Below are 17,021 nucleotides of genomic sequence, written 5' to 3' on the forward strand. Positions count from 1 at the left end.
AAATATTTTTCAACACAAGCACATATTTTGAAATTATGAATATTTCACCCAGAGGAGAACAGTTTGTGTTAAGAAAAAAATCCAGAGGAATCAACATCCATGATTTCTTGAGACAATTTAAAATAATTACTGACCTCACCAGATGAAGTTTAACTAAAGACACATGACTCAAATCTGCAAAAAACACACCAACAAGTCTCTCATGAAAATGAGTGAGAATACAAAGTTTTCTCAAACAGGACAAGGTGGCATTTTATTTAGTTATTTACTTACTCATGTTAACTTCAACATTCTTCAGTTACTGGGTAGTTTCTTCATTTTTTTGCTGAAATTCAGCTCTGGGTTTTTGTAAGGTTGCAGGCTAAATGCAGAACATCTGTTTCCTGTTACTGTCAGTGCTATAAGTGCCAATACATCAACAAAATGTTTGCTGAAGTACTTAAAGCACTTTTGTATAAACCAAACAACTTAAAAATTTGGAATACCAGTAATCTGAATAAGTCAGTTCATATCAATATCACCTGAAGTATTTCAAACTATAGTAAATCTGCTGCTGTGTTTTTGTAGGAAAGAAGATTTGCTAAACTATCAAGTGAACATATGACTTAAAGACTTTTAGCCCCAGTGCGTATTTAAACTATACCATTTTTTTCTTTTATATGAAAACAGATGCACTAATTTTATTGATTTGGTTTTAGATTTGTTGATTTATTTATTTTAAACTTAAAATTGAACACCACATTTTGTAGTGACTCCTACACATGGTGACTCAGTGCTGACAGGGTGTATCCAGGGTTTGCCCGCATTTCCAGCAGCAGTAATGATGAGGATGCCATGCTTGTCCGTCCTTCACCGTGAGAAAAGACTGGCTGAAAATCAGCTGGAGAAACGGAACAGGAGGGGGGATGAGAATGATGTGAGAGAGGACACAAAAAATAAAAACAAAAATATTATTCTGATAAAACAAATTATATCTGTGGTGTTGCGTAGAGTTGGTAGACTCATTTCCATTTTTATGCAGTCATTTATTCTCATCTGGGTTTAAAACTTTTAGTTCATTAAATCCACATAAGAATAAGCTATGTATATACGAAAATACTTTAAAGCTTTGTATTATTATCTACTATAACCTATAACAGGGCCTTTTATTGTTATTTACCATTTAAATAATTTGTAATAAATGTAATAAAAAAGGAGCTAAAACATATTTTTATTATTAACAAAACAGAAGAACTGTATACAGGCTGTCTGAAAAAAGATGCATTTTGAAACTATGACATCACCCATTGTTTTTAAAGTCTAGGCTTCTGTTGTGACTGTTGACATCTAACCTTTTTGAAACGGATGACATGACTGAAACCCCCCCCCCCCCCAAAGATGCTGCAGACTCATGCATTAGCATCTAGCAGGTCACAAGGGAGGCTGGCACTCAAGCCTGTCTTACTTTATTCTCCTTATCATCACCATTTTAAACAAATGGCCCGGCATACTTTACTAAATTAATATCATGCACGTTTTATGATAGTTTAAAGTAGCACTTCAGTCCATCAGGAAAGTGTTTGCAGTGGTTGTGGATGGATGACACTGCCACATAGAGCTGTCTTTTCATACTCAAATGCAAAGGCATAATAAAAGATGGACTTAGCGAAAAAGCCAAGAGCTTGCATTCTGTGTAATGGCCACCAGGGGGTGTTTGTAAAAAGACTTCTCGTACGATAGAAACCTGTGAGGAAAACAGCCTTTGTCCTGACCTCTGTGAAAGTCCTTCTAATGTGCTAGTGGGCTCAGTAACTCACTTTAGGTCATACTGAATAAAAAAATAAAGTCATTTTGTAAATTTGGTTCATTCTCAGAGTCAGAAAGAGGGATTATAAAGTGCATGCTCAAGCAAAAATCAAAGTTAAAGAGGTTTAAATGTGACAGCAGTTAGTATTTTATGGTAGTTCCTCTCACATGAACACCTTATTTACAGTGTGTGATAAACTAAATTATTGCTATGTGATGACTTAACAGTAGTATATGGTATTGTTTTGTTTCAGATTTTCTGATTTCATGAAGTTCAGACTGCAAACAGATCACCAACACTTACTGATCAGCAATAACTACAGGGAGTGAAGCCTCACCTCGTCGCAGCCCGAGCACCGTGGCCACTGTGTCTGACAATAGTGTCGTCCGCAGAACAGCTTCTGATTGGACCAGAAGTAGACCAGGTCAGCCAACATCTGGCTGCACTCTGAACATACAAAGCACTTGGGATGCCACAGGGCAGCGTGGTAACCTGCACGCTCTGCATATACTGCAGGACTGTCCTTGGTAACTTCACCTTGGCAGCCGGTGCAATGCTAGAGGACAGAAAACTGTGTGAGAGGTCAAGTACGAAATTAGTGAAACAAATGTAGAGTCTCCTGATCCACAAGAACTTTGGTTTAAATCAAAACAGAAAATTCCCTCCACAGGGAATCTAGAAGGATTTCTGGATCCCGATCAGTTTAAAAGATGACATAAATCTCCACCTCACTAATCAACCAATCACATGACTTCCCCAGGTAGAACAGGTAAATATACATCTGATCTCAGTTCTTTGAGCACACATGGTAGATGCAACTTTGGCACGATTTTGCCGTTGCAACACGTGAAAGTAAAAAACAAGCATGCTGTTCTGTTCTCACTGAAATTTGATAGAAAAATAGAAATATTTTCAGTAGAAACACAGAAACAGGTTTTAATTAGAACTAGAGATGGCACAATACCACTTTTTTATGTCCGATACCGATACCGATATCATAAATTTGGATATCTGCCGATACCGATATGAATCCGATAGTGTTTTTTAATCAACAAAACTGTTTTTTAAATATCTTGCTGCATTTTGTATAAGTTCATACTCAAGTTTAAAACAACAACTACACTAAAGCTATTCTGTTATACCTGTATGCAAAAGAGAATATTTCATAGTTCAGCAATACTGATCAATCTAATAAACTTAAACCTACACCATCCTCCCTATTCTGGTATTTTAAAGAGTACTTAGCATAAATATTAAGCAACCTAACTAATAGGGTTCCAACTCCCAGCAACAACAAAAATAAATAAAAAATAGGGAACCACCCCTCACGCGCCACCTCATGATGCTTAATCGACGTAATCAACCTTAATTTGATGCAGTGTGAAAAAAAATGCACAGAAATCAATTATTTTTCAAGAAATATTAAATAGATTCAACATCTTTCTTCAACAAAATTGCAGACTGCACAGATGGTACCTTCCCAAAGGAAAAAGTACTATAGCTTACTAGGGTATGTATATTAGACTTAATAGTTACTATATACAGTAATTGACTTCTATTCATTTTACATCAAATTAAAAAACTTTGGGTGTCAGATAATTATTTATTAAAAGCTAGACATTTTAAATGAGAATAAGAAAGAAAAGTATGTCTTTGTGCCCCCTTTTCCCTGTTAATGCCCTATTGGCCCCCCTGGCTAAACTTTGCTAGATCCGCCCCTGCACAGTTACCAGCGTCAGCTACGTAGAAAAAGATCCTGGAGTAGAAAGTAATATTAAATACATTCTAACAACAGCTGATCAAGCTTAAATGTGCTGCTGTTGTTCAGCCGCTGGTTTCCTCTTTCTGGTGCAAAGTGGGCCAAAAGCAAACAAGAGACACGGACTCGCGACAGAAAAGCCGATCAGCTGATCATTGATCAGTTTCATGATTGAAGTAGCAGCAGGAAGAGGCAGTCGCTTGTTAAGCTTAACGCAGGAATGCTTTACAAACATTCAGAGATGGACTTACACACTTGCTTTACTTCTCTCGGGGATAACTTTGTCGGAGATGAAATGCCGGGTAGCTAGCGAAGCTCCACATGCTATCCAGACCACCGACAGGTCCCGCATGCCACAGCCGCTCTATCACGTGATGCATACTGCTCCGATGTGCTAACGTTCTGAGGTGAGTTACCGTGTGTTGCAAGTTTTGTGAGGTGCTTTCGTGATATTTAATGGATCGGATTACATTTTTTATTTTTCTCCGATATCCGATCCAGTAATTTAGGTCAGTATCGGACCGATACCGATACGTAATATCGGATCGGTCCATCTCTAATTAGAACCAGTATTGCAAACAAGACTACAAATCTTTCTTTAGTGAAATAAAGGGAGCAATAGTCGACCAAAGAGTCCCAAAAATAGGCATAACTGGGCAGCGTTGGCAACATTAAGTGTTTCAAGTCAAACTAAAACCACATTTAGTCATCCAATTTTGCAGTTTTTTGTTGTTACAAGAAAGAAGAGCTGGCTGGAGGAACACGGAGAAGTTAGTGTTTGATTGAAAGGGGGCGTGATGCCCCTGTGCTGTTGTTACACCACACTGAAACAAAGCAAACAAACTTGCCCTACATGTCATGAGCAGACAGCATGTTAGCGGTACTGATCGTGAAATAAGACCTGAGAAGTTGGATAAGGAGACTTCAGCAGGCTGTTGTGCAGAGTCTGTCTGTGAGCTCAGTAACACTTTCTGCTCTTACTGTTGTTGTGACTGTATTTGATTGGTTTGATGTGAATTCGATTTCCTATGTACAATTAAAAGGTTGTATCATGAAACAAAAAAACCCTAATCATTAATCGAAGCTTTCTCTCTTTTCCTTCGTATTGACAGATCTGCAGCTGGTAACAGCTGGTGATTAAAGCATCCAGGGTCATACACCCACTTACATATTCAGTCTTGTTGTTGTATTCTGTCCCATTTGTGGGGGAGGCGACACTGCTGTTAGATGAACCGTGATCCTGATGCTGAGGAGCATCCTTCTTATTGCTGCTGCTGTGTTCCTTCACCTCCTTTGCTGTCCTCTGAATGGCTGCTTCCCTCAAAGCTTCACCCTCACCGGGTAAGGCCACCTCTCCTACTCCCAGCACTTCCTGTTTGTACTGCTTCACAAACAGCAGCATGGAGGAAATCTGCAGGAAGAATGACTCCATCATGAAAGTGATTAGCCAACTTTTAATCTTTTGATTATAGGTGGAATGATTACATACTGCTCAGGTTATTGATAATCATGTGTGTTGAACTAGTCACGGCAGAGTAATTTACCTCCTCCTCACTGGCCAGGCTCTGACACTTCATGGGGTCCTGATCGTAGGCGGGGAGCTGGATGAGGAGCTGCCTGCGTCGCTCCAGCGCTCCAACAGTCCCTGAGACTGGCCTCTGACTCTCTGGGAGGAGCTCCATGTACTGCATGGCCTTCAACAGATGATGCAGTTTTCACAAATTCAATCTCTCGATCTTTTCCCACTGCTGAAACCTGAGCTTATCTAACACATTTTAAGCCGTCATCGGACTCTCCCGATGTCGTCACTGACACATCTGTGGGTTGTCAGATTACTTCACCAGAGTGAAGCAGTGACTAAAAGTGTGGTAGTGGGTTGGAAAATGCAAACAAACAAAAAGTGAGGGATGAACCAAACGAGATGTTCAAGGTTTTTAGAGGCACATCTGGAAAACAGTCCCCCAGTTGGATTTGGATCTGCCTCTACAAGTTCAACCGCAGTAACGTCTGTCATCTTCATAATTATAGGCTGGGAAGCCTGAAACATACTTGAGTCAGGTTTTAATGGGACAGTTCATATTCTTCATACAGGAAGAGCAGCACCAACTGAGGTAAATCTGAACTAAAGTGTCCTGAGTGAATAAATAAAGGAAGAAGTTTGAGTTGTTAACTTGATGATGAAAATAAAATGTAATTTCATGCATGAATTTTTCTTGAGTTTTCAGGGTCCTGGATTGGTGACCCAGTGTTTGTGTTTTTAATTTAAGTTTTACTCTTTGAATTATGGTTTTCTGTCGTATTATATCCATTGTTCCTGGTTTCTAGGGTTCTGTTCTGTTTCTGCACCTTGCCTCGTGTTTCCATGTCTCAGTATCTAGTCTGCATCACCATGAATGTCTTGTGCTTCCTGTTTTATTGTGATAATCCCGTTCAGTGTGTTGAGTGGCATGGATGGCTCAGTAGGTAAAGTGGTTGCCCCATGATTAGAAAGTCGGGGACTCAAATCCACTGAACGGCTACCCTGAAGTACCCCTGAACAAGGTACCGTCCCTACACACTGCTCCCTAGGCGCTCGTGTCTGCCCACTGGGTGAATGGGGCAGCCCATAGGAGTAATTAGTCCCTATGGGGACATACACATTATTATTATTATGAGTTTTGCTTCTCTGTGTCCTGTTATGTCAGATTCGTCCCAGCTGTGTTCCCGATCCTCTCATTGTCCTACTTGTGTATTTAAGCTCTGCGTTTTCCTTGTTCTTTGCTGGTTCATCTGTACGTCTTCCCGTTCTTCATCCCCTACATTTCATCTGTGGTGTTTCCATGTCTCCGTTTCCTCATTCCCAGTTTCAGGTTTGTTCATATTACTACTACAGCTGTTTGATGGGGTATTTCTTTGGCTATTTGCATTGTCCATTTATTCCAGAGCTGTGCTTGAACAGGTAGCTGGAAGCAATAGCTGTATGCAACAGCTGAGCTAAATAATATCGCTAAAATGGAGCTCTTTACCGTGTTTGTGGTTTTGGTCCTGTTAGGTTATTTTAATGTATCTATCTGAAAAATATCCTGTGGTATCCAAAATCCATCCACTATTTTTAAATGAAAGAATGAAAGAAAAAGAGAATCAGCAGCAGTCTCCTGCACTCCACAGTGAATCCTACCAGTTTCTGGTTGAGGCCGGCAGGAGCCCAGTCATATGTGGTGGTGTTGAAGGTCGGGTCTTTGCGTGACACCACCGGATTGGTGACAATCATTCGGTTTCTCTTGTACATGCGAAGGCCACCACCTCCTTTAATCTTCGCTGTCAAATGGGAGCAGGGCGAGTCTGCGAGCAGGCGTCCTATTCGCTGGTCGTCTTCAAGGTCATTTCCAGGAGCGTGGTCGACCGTGCTGCAGCCACACACTGTGCAGGCTTTTCTGGATAGAAGAAACACCAAAAAGGATAAGCGACAATTTAAATCCGTTCTTGTCATTTTACGTTTTTGTTTTGTTTTTTGGCCAAATATTACTCTCTTTGGCTTGCTCAAATAAAAGCCGTTTGAATGCAAGACAAGAACATTTAACTTGTGTTTTTCCAGCTTGCCTGGTTATTTCTTCCATGTAGTCTGAAAACTTGGGAGTCTGGGCATGTGGTTTGACAGCCTACACCCATCTGGTGTTCAGTCACAAACATATTTAATATTTTTCTTCAAAAGGAATGAATGTGTAAGTAGTGAGGGAGCAGTGGTGAGACCACTAAAATTTTACATTTCCTGTACAGGAAAAAAAATGAATTAAAAAAGGGGGGAACTGTACCTCCAAGTATGTGGCTGAAAACCAGAGCAGCTCTCCTTACATATGAGACAGATTGCTGCACGTCCTCCTCCTCCTGCACCTCCTGCAGTCTGCTTTATAGACATCTAAAGAGAGCACAACACATCACAACAGATAAAGGGCTGCACAATTAAGGCTGCACTTCTAGTCAAAGCATAGCATTACGATCTCGTGAGGTATATCTGTAATTTAAATATACTCATCATGGACATGGATGTCATGGTAATTATGCACATTTAATGATTTCTTTGAACTGTTCTTTCTCTAGGCTGGAATGACTGTACAGCACACACCTTTAATAACTTAAAAAGAAAACAAAAAAAGAACTGAATGCACATGTTTGAAGTTAATTTAGATTTTTTTCTAATCTCAATTGAGTCAAAAGTATGTACATAGACTCAAATATCAAATATAACTATGGTTGACCACTTTACCTGGAATAACCGCATTCAGAGTTCATTTAAATATGTTGGTTTCTTGGCATGGACCTGGCTTTAAAAGCATAATCTACAAATTTTCAACAGGGTTAAGTTTTTGGGAAAATCATTAGGCAGAAGAGAACGGATGGATGGATTACTCAATCTATAAAAGGGTTTATGTTTTGAAGGGAGGAAGGTTCAGGGCTGAAGCAATCAGCTTCATGGGCTCATCCGGTTAGAATAAGAAAAGCAGCCATCTAATGCAGAATTATTTTCAGGGTACTCCTTTTATTCTCAAATAAATAAGGCAAAAAAGGAAGGAAACAAAGACACACATGGACTGCCAATGCTGAAAGAAAACAGAGATTCAAGTTACTCATTACCTTAACATTACATAAAATAAAAACCCAAACAGAACCTCACCTCAGCTGCCGCCCCGTGTGGAAGTGAGGAAAGAGTGAGCCAAAAGTGAATGCAGTCCTTATGTACTGTGTGACATATAATGTGTGACAGGTGAGTGCAATCAAGGACAAGCACCACACCCAATCAAAGGTGAGAGAACTAAACAAGGTGCATCTGGTGAAGTGAGTGGGTGTGCTGGGATGTGCTAAAAGGTGGGTCTCTACAACAGTTTACAAATTAAATGGAAGGATGGATGAACGAGTTTTCTCCCACTAAAGTCTAACGGACACTAAATGACATCGAGGGGAACTATTTTTCAACCACGACTAGAAGTCAATAAAAATCTTCCAGCTGGTGCTGAACAAATTTTGGTTATTAGTCACTTTTAATAGTTTACTTGTCTGAATAACAGTAGGTCCTTGTTTTTTCTTTAATATGTAACACTCACTTTAAACAGATATGCTCATCTATGTACTATAGGGAGTGCAGAATTATTAGGCAAGTTGTATTTTTGAGGAATAAATTTATTATTGAACAACAACCATGTTCTCAATGAACCCAAAAAACTCATTAATATCAAAGCTGAATGTTTTTGGAAGTAGTTTTTAGTTTGTTTTTAGTTTTAGCTATTTTAGGGGGATATCTGTGCGTGCAGGTGACTATTACTGTGCATAATTATTAGGCAACTTAACAAAAAACAAATATATACCCATTTCAATTATTTATTTTTACCAGTGAAACCAATATAACATCTCCACATTCACAAATATACATTTCTGACATTCAAAAACAAAACAAAAACAAATCAGCGACCAATATAGCCACCTTTCTTTGCAAGGACACTCAAAAGCCTGCCATCCATGGATTCTGTCAGTGTTTTGATCTGTTCACCATCAACATGATGGAGCATTGTCCTGCATGAAAATCATGTTTTTCTTGAAGGATGCAGACTTCTTCCTGTACCACTGCTTGAAGAAGGTGTCTTCCAGAAACTGGCAGTAGGACTGGGAGTTGAGCTTGACTCCATCCTCAACTCGAAAAGGCCCCACAAGCTCATCTTTGATGATACCAGCCCAAACCAGTACTCCACCTCCACCTTGCTGGCGTCTGAGTCGGACTGGAGCTCTCTGCCCTTTACCAATCCAGCCACGGGCCCATCCATCTGGCCCATCAAGACTCACTCTCATTTCATCAGTCCATAAAACCTTAGAAAAACCAGTCTTGAGATATTTCTTGGCCCAGTCTTGACGTTTCAGCTTGTGTGTCTTGTTCAGTGGTGGTCGTCTTTCAGCCTTTCTTACCTTGGCCATGTCTCTGAGTATTGCACACCTTGTGCTTTTGGGCACTCCAGTGATGTTGCAGCTCTGAAATATGGCCAAACTGATGGCAAGTGGCATCTTGGCAGCTGCACGCTTGACTTTTCTCAGTTCATGGGCAGTTATTTTGCGCCTTGGTTTTTCCACACGCTTCTTGTGACCCTGTTGACTATTTTGAATGAAACGCTTGATTGTTCGATGATCACGCTTCAGAAGCTTTGCAATTTTGAGACTGCTGCATCCCTCTGCAAGATATCTCACTATTTTTGACTTTTCTGAGCCTGTCAAGTCCTTCTTTTGACCCATTTTGCCAAAGGAAAGGAAGTTGCCTAATAATTATGCACACCTGATATAGGGTGTTGATGTCATTAGACCACACCCCTTCTCATTACAGAGATGCACATCACCTAATATGCTTAATTGGTAGTAGGCTTTCGAGCCTATACAGCTTGGAGTAAGACAACATGCATGAAGAGGATGATGTGGACAAAATACTCATTTGCCTAATAATTCTGCACTCCCTGTATGTTTGGAAATTAGCCTCGCTTTATACACATTAAGACTTTTTAAGACTTCTACAGCTGCCATCACTATACAAATAAGCTGCACAAATGAATGTAAACCATTGGAAAGTATTGGTATTGTGCCATTGTGTGTTATTCGCCCTGAGTATAACTGGCTTGAAACACAGATAGCTCAACCAGCTCTGCAGGTAGTCAGTTTTCCAAATACACATATTTTAATTTGCTGATGGCATTTTTTTTCAATTGTAAGTACATGTCTCATGTGATTCTTCATTTTCTTCTTTACTCTTTTTTTACAATAATGTAAGTGAATGCCTGATTGACAAAATAATCATAACTAGGTTTTTCTGTAATGTTTAGCCCACTTCCTCTGCTAATGAGGACTGTTAGATGTGGAAAGTATGTGAGTCCTGACTGAAGAAAGAAATGCAAACAAAAAGTCCAAGTCATTAGAGACTCGTGTCACGCAGAGAAGACAGACGAGATACGGGGAATTAGACAACATTTCCAGACAGTTTGACTGTGGTGATGATGAGTACGATGATGGTGTGTGAGGAAGCACTGGGCGAGACAGAAGACGTGTTTTGTTTTTTTCCCCAAACATTTCTCAGTGGGTGTGGGAGGAAGAAAAGGGAGTGAACACCACACACACACACACACACACACACACACACACACACACACACACACACACACACACACACACACACACACACAGGATGGATGATCTCATCGTACCACCCAGTGACTTCATCGTCACTGTCCTGACAAACACAGCAGATTCCCCCCTTTGCTGCTCTTTATCCTGTTTACTCTGTTAGCATTGCGTACATTAGTTACAATGAAAACACATTTCTTTGGACTTGTTAAGGTTACTTGATTAGTTTTCTGGAGAAATTTAAAAGAGAACAAAGTTTGTGCGTCTATCATGACTTAAAACAACCACCTGTTATAGTGTGAGTAAACAAGAGGCAACTCACTAACTCGGTTCTCACGAGAATACAGAGAAACGGAGCTGAAGTGTTTCTGGATTCGCAGCTGGGAGGGTGCGGGAATTTGGGGCAAGTTTAGGTGGAGAACTGGCAAATTTAGCCCACTTTGACCAACCTTAGACTATGCGTGGTGACCTTCAGCTGTCCAGGATACAGTTACAGCACCGGGGCTTTGCCTAATGCAAGTATTTTATTCTGGCTTGCCAGAGTATTAAAAGAGCAAACTGTTTTGGCTTTCTGGCTTGTTAGGCATTTAGTTGTTATAGCAAACAGCTAGCTTTTATGTCACTACTGACAGCTAAACAAAGAGCAACATGTGAGTGATGGCAGACTGTTTCTAAAGGCTTTGGCAGGAAATCTGAAGACTGTGCTGCTGAAACAACCTGCTGCTATTTGTCTGGACTGTCCACCTATCCATCTGTCAGCAGGCATTAGCTCTCCCATCCCTCCTAAAAGGCATTCGCTCACGTAACATTGCTGAATACATGCAGAGACACACACATTCGAACAAGATATAGACATACAAACTAAAACCTCTGCTCCATTCAAGTTTTCCAGCCTTTTCTTTTAACCTTGCAGCAAGGTCATTTCTCTGTTTTTACTCCCATCCACACAGCTTAAGTGAGGATACAGGCGTCTTCCAACCAACAAAAAAAAATGCTAAGAAGGAATTTGCCAAACAAAATGAAATTGGGTTAAAAAGTGAAAGATGATGACATTAAAAAGAAAAGAGGTTTCTTTGGGTTTAAATGTAGAAGGACACTTATCGTCTTTAAAAACCTTTGAACATCCATGAATCTCTGAAGCTCTGAGTTTTGGCATTAAAACGTTCATCTAACTCTAGGAAAGAAGGCAAACATGTTAGTAATAACAGGGTTCCTTTTCAGGCAGAGTGATGAATCTGATGCCACCAGCGAGGTGTAAAGACAGAGACGGAGAGTGTGTTTAAGTGTGTTTGACTGTGAAGCGACTGGTGATTGGTGCGTGTTGAAAAGGTCACAGCTGAAATAGAAACAGCTGAAGAAGAAAAAGACTTCATTAAATCCCCTTGGAGTACACTGACTGGCTCACTGTGTTTATTGTTGAGTAATGAGTGAACATCAGTCACCAGGAGGTCAGAGTGAAGCACCTCACTGAGGTTTGAGGTTTGAGTCGAACGCAGCTTTAATAAAGGGAAATTTCACCAAAGAAGGCAGTGTGATTTCTGTCTTCCTGTAGAAAGCCAGTTTGTCAGATGTTTGTTTGAAGAATTTTTACTAATGAGTCATAGTCAGAGCAGACGTTACTCAAAAGCTCCTTCAAAAAGAAAATAAACAAGCAGATCATGCAGTATTTTTCTTTTTGAATGGAGGTTTTTCTGTACTTCCAGAAATGCCTTTTTATGACTATTAACTTATTTTTAAGATATTTTCTCCACGTGCTTTGGAACAATTGACCGTATATGATCGGATTTGGGGAGTTTCCTTGCCATAGATGCAAAATGTTAATTTGATCATCTCCGAGCCACCTTTTGCCCTCAGATTGCACCTGGATCTTTGGAAAACTTTAGTCTTTGGGATGTTTTTAGTTTTGTTAGTCTTTAAGAAGCAGCTAGACAAGCAAAAGCCCATAAACTGGGAACAGCTTGGAGCACCAGTAAGACAGGAATGGGTGGCCATCAATCAGAATTTAAAAATACAGACTCTTTGCATACATTTGTCTTGTGGAATGCTTATGATTTTTTTCACTACATCATAGAAACATGTAAAAAATATGATGTAAATAAAAACTGAAGTGTATGAAACACAAGAAGTCACACACTTTACATTCGAAGCATGTTTCTCGTCTCACTTCTGTTTGTCCTTCTGTGCAGAATATGATGAGTGATGTGTGAACTGTGCACAGGATTCAACACTGTTTTAGCTTCTCAGCACATCCACTGAGAGTAGTTTCTATGAATATACCTGCTCGTGAGTAGTAGAAAGCTTTCTTCTTTTCATTATCTATTGTTACTTTTCAGCTTTTATTTGCTGTTTTGTTAGGTCTTGGAGAACCATATTCAATTTCAAGAATGTTAACTGCACTTAGAGAACATGTCTGGCATTAGGACTTGAAGGCTAATGTCTCACGTTTCATGTAAAAACACCAAGAAACTCGATAATAATACAAAACCGAAGATCATCATAAAAACAACACCAAGTGAGATCCAGTATCACGGGAACTAAGATTCACACTATACTTGAAATAATAAAAGAATCAAAACAGGAAATCTCAAACTCAACTGGTCAAATCATCAAAAACTTCAATAGAACAGCAGCGAAGAGATAAACGAAAATAAACATAATAAACAAAAATCCAAAAGCTGCAGGGAACAAAATCAGGCGCCATGACACACTTCAACAATCTCATGTGCCTTAGAACAAGACAGACCAACAAATCTATCTCAACACAACACACAACACATACAAGCACAGTCTTTATCGGCAAAACAAACAGTACAGTAATTAGAATAAGTTTATTTTTTAACAAACCTCACTCTGCTGCAGGGCAAAGGGATCAAAGTGCAAATTTGAATCTAATAATAAAAGTCCTGATCCATTATAGAGTTAACACAGACCCAGACAATTTCTAACATTCACAATTATTACAGCTGATGACAGGAGGAAGCTGTAGCAACCAGACAAAACTGTTTTGTTTGAGCTACCATGAACCCTTAAATTACCGGCTTATTGAACATGTTATGAATTGTCTTCATTTACTTATATGCATATAAGCATGCATATATGCAGCATACTAACCTTTGTCTCCAGTTAGTTTGGACACCAGTCATACTGACTACATATTTTGGCAGCTTTATTCTTACCTCTGTTCATGACAACAAAAAATACTGAACAGTGTTATAAGCTGAGGAGAAAGCTTCCTTTTTCTGAGGAAAACGTGTGGCCGTTCTATATTTAGGAGTCAGATAAGGCGGGTATGTTGTAGGTGGGTACACTTGGCTGAGCTTCACGAGTAATGTCAAACACGTTGGCTATGTGAAGTGGAAACTACAGGAAATGCTGTGAGATAAGAGGCTGGAGGTCACAGAGGGGCAGCATCTTGACTTTGAATCAGAGCTTTGGCACATGGCATCCTCTGCATTTCCTGCTGCTCTCCATTTAAGACAAAATTGGACAAAAATGCCACGAGTGAGCTGCTGTTTCCAGCTGTGTCACAGTCTCCGGTTACTATTTAAGAGTAAACAGTGGCCTGAAGGAGGAAAAGGCTGGATAGGATAGTGGAGACCACAGGGAACTTTTATTTTTACCTGTAGTATACATATTTAAATCGGTTGCTGTTGGTGACTGTGTTTTGGGGATTTGTATTATTTAGTTTATAGTTTTGCAACATTTCCTGCTTTCAGTCATGAGATTGTGGATTCATCATTTTTATTTTTAAACTTTTACTGCAACAAAAGTGATCATTTTATGGCAGCCTTTCTTTTTCTTTGTAACCTCAATATTCATAATATGAAGCTTTTTTGGGGGCGGGGGGGGGGGGGGGAGTTAACAACATGTAACAAAAGAATAACGAGAGGGGTGCATGTATGGGGGCACACTGCAGGTTATTTCAATGCTGGTGATGGCGGTTTTTCCAGCTCGGGGGTATAAAGACAGGGCTCACGCCACAAACAGGTGACGCTGATCTGTCAGGTTATCATCCTCGGACTGATGTGACCTCTGGACAAACAGCCAGAGGCCGAATTACAGGAGGGATCTGTGGGAAACAAAGTGCCTCCAGCACAGACCCAGCAGGCAGATCAGGACCTCGTGGTCATGGATTACCTTCGCTGACTGAAATAGAAACCTCCAGCTGTTAGACTCAGACTGCAGAGAGATGTGTCCAAACTGACTTTAGCCTACAGCACTTATAAACATGACCAGAACTGATCACAGTGACTAAAGCTTGCAGAAAGCTCGACTCAAGCTGGACTTCTGTTTTTATTTGTTTGGAGGTTCTTCCTCATTGGGTCAGATCAGGACATCGGATGTAATAATGTAATCTGAAATCAGAAATCAAATTGCTGTAAAGTGTGTTAAGTGTGTGTAAGCTCAAAGTGTGTACGTGGCCCATTATTCATTTAAAGTTAGAGGGTGCCATCACTGAGTTCAGCATTACAAAACTGAGTGCAGTGTGGTTGTGTTAGATTCACTAATGCTGCTTTCCAGCTTACTATGATCACAATTACTATTATTACTATGATTACTATTATTAAAATGTTTTCAGCTTCTACAAGAGTCACTTTGCATGACACAGAGCTCAGAATAATCCTTATTTATATCACACTATCTTATTCTCTCTTATTCATTACCTGTCCATCTCCTTTTAAACCATCAAACTCATTTCTCTGTTTTTCTGCATGATAAAGAAACACTGCTGTATTAAATGAAAGAAATCTGCCAGAATTTAATTGCAGTAAATTGTAAGAAATAAATGTGTAAAATTACAGAGAAAGCTCTGGTAGCTCAGACTGTCCTGTAATTATAAGAAACGTCTTAAAAATCAATTGCTTAATTACTCTTGGTGTAGTATGAATGGCAGAGGAGGAGGTTTTTATCAGCAGGAAAAGCTGTAAAACGTATGAAAATACAGTTAAAAGACTAAGTCTATGTCCTCTGTTATATTTTCCAAAGATGTGCTGAATTGGAATGTTTCCTGACTGGATTTTGGCCCCTGGGCCTCATGTTTGACATCCCTATTTTAAAGCAACTTTCTTCTGATTGGTTGCTCCTCAGGTATACCTGAGATGACCATATTAAGGACACCTGTCTTTATCTGATGTCATACAGATCCAAGTCTAGAATGAAACAGTCTGAAGTCTCGGCTTTTGCTCACAGGAATTACTCACACGCACACTGACCTCATTATGTGAAACTTTGTGTTTAATGTGAGCATACACCACTGCAACTGCATATAATCACAGGAAAGAAAGAAAAGCAGGATAGGTTACCTTTAAATGAACATCATACAACTCAGATGACACTTGATTTTCTGTATAGCTAAATAAAATAAAACCTCTCTCAGACAAAAATTCGTGATCTTGAACACTGATGAATGAATGTTGAAGAAATGTGAGATTCTTCTGAGGCTTGAATGTAAAACATCCACACTCATAGCTGACAGAGATTTCAAACCTCTAAATGTCAGGAAAGCTCACTTAGGCACATCACAGAGTTCCTTCTGACCTTACACTGATGTGATGTGCCACACCAGCAAGTGACCCTCTGACCCACTGACCTCCACATCTGGAAATATCTGTGAGCAACAATCTGTACTGATGCAGATGTTTTTACCTTCTCCATGGCTGAGTTCACGTCCATGTAGTCCAACGTCCGTCGGCAAGCTGTCTCCTTGGCTCCTCGACTCCGTCTGCCGCCGCTCTTCCAGAACAATGAGACTTTAAATTCCTCTCCCGTTGACCGCACTTCCTCACTCTCCGCCCACAGTCGGTTCTGCTGCCACTCTGCTCCGCCGGCCCTCCACAGCTCACAGCAATTTAACCGTCCACACCTTCATCAGCCCTCCTTTCTTTGTCCTCTGCTTTTACATTTCTCTCTTCTCTACACTCAGCAAGATTAAAACTGACCTTTCTCCTCTTCAGCTGTAAACTCCTGCTTTTACTTTTCCATTCAGCGTATTCCCCCCACTCTTCCCTCCTGATCTGTGTGGTTGCCAGCTCTGCTTCTCCACCCTCTGCAACATAAACTGAGCAGGTTTCTTCACCTCTTGATTTTGTTACAACACGCAAGGGGGGAAACTGGGTTGTTTTTTGTTTGTTTTTTCCTGCAAAATTTCTAATCTTCCAGTTTTACAGTCTGCTAAGTGGGGAATTCACACTGCTGTGCTAAATTTTGCAGGCACTTGCAGTGTTGACTGTTCCAACCACAGCTGCATTGTCCCTAATCACAGCTGCTCTCTGCTGCAGAACAGCACACTGTTGGGACTAACTGGATCAGTGAGGCCTGACTGAACTGTTTGTGTTTTTAATCTCAGAC

The 17,021-nt window shown here is 40.1% G+C and overlaps 1 protein-coding gene across 3 annotated transcripts; it reads right to left on the bottom strand.

Annotated features, from left to right (window-relative positions):
- Window positions 1-330: 330 nt before the first annotated feature.
- lmcd1 (LIM and cysteine-rich domains 1) lies at window positions 331-16,449 on the bottom strand. 3 transcript variants are annotated; one of them, XM_026167259.2, is made up of 7 exons: window positions 16,320-16,449; window positions 7,337-7,440; window positions 6,703-6,958; window positions 5,090-5,239; window positions 4,714-4,956; window positions 2,124-2,342; window positions 331-880 (listed from the first exon to the last, which is right to left on the bottom strand). In XM_026167259.2, exons 1-7 carry the CDS (start codon window positions 16,344-16,346, stop codon window positions 770-772), a joined length of 1,110 nt encoding a protein of 369 aa, XP_026023044.2. In that variant the 5' UTR covers window positions 16,347-16,449; the 3' UTR covers window positions 331-769. The 3 variants fall into 3 exon arrangements, with proteins under 3 accessions (XP_026023044.2, XP_026023045.2, XP_080157311.1); XM_026167260.2 differs by lacking the exon at window positions 16,320-16,449 and adding an exon at window positions 8,197-8,280; XM_080301185.1 differs by lacking the exon at window positions 16,320-16,449 and adding an exon at window positions 7,125-7,193 and having other exon boundaries at window positions 7,337-7,430.
- Window positions 16,450-17,021: the final 572 nt, after the last annotated feature.

The sequence above is a fragment of the Astatotilapia calliptera genome, chromosome 5, assembly GCF_964374335.1.
Source record: "Astatotilapia calliptera chromosome 5, fAstCal68.1, whole genome shotgun sequence".
In the NCBI taxonomy this organism is placed as follows: domain Eukaryota; kingdom Metazoa; phylum Chordata; class Actinopteri; order Cichliformes; family Cichlidae; genus Astatotilapia; species Astatotilapia calliptera.

Coding starts and splice junctions, on each gene's coding strand:
- lmcd1 (XM_026167259.2), bottom strand. CDS start 16,346: ATGGACGTGAACTCAGCCATGGAGAAG. Junction 7,441..16,319: donor TGAACTCAGCCATGGAGAAG/GTAAAAACATCT, acceptor TGCTCTCTTTAG/ATGTCTATAAAGCAGACTGC. Junction 5,240..6,702: donor CCGGCCTCAACCAGAAACTG/GTAGGATTCACT, acceptor CATCTGTTGAAG/GCCATGCAGTACATGGAGCT.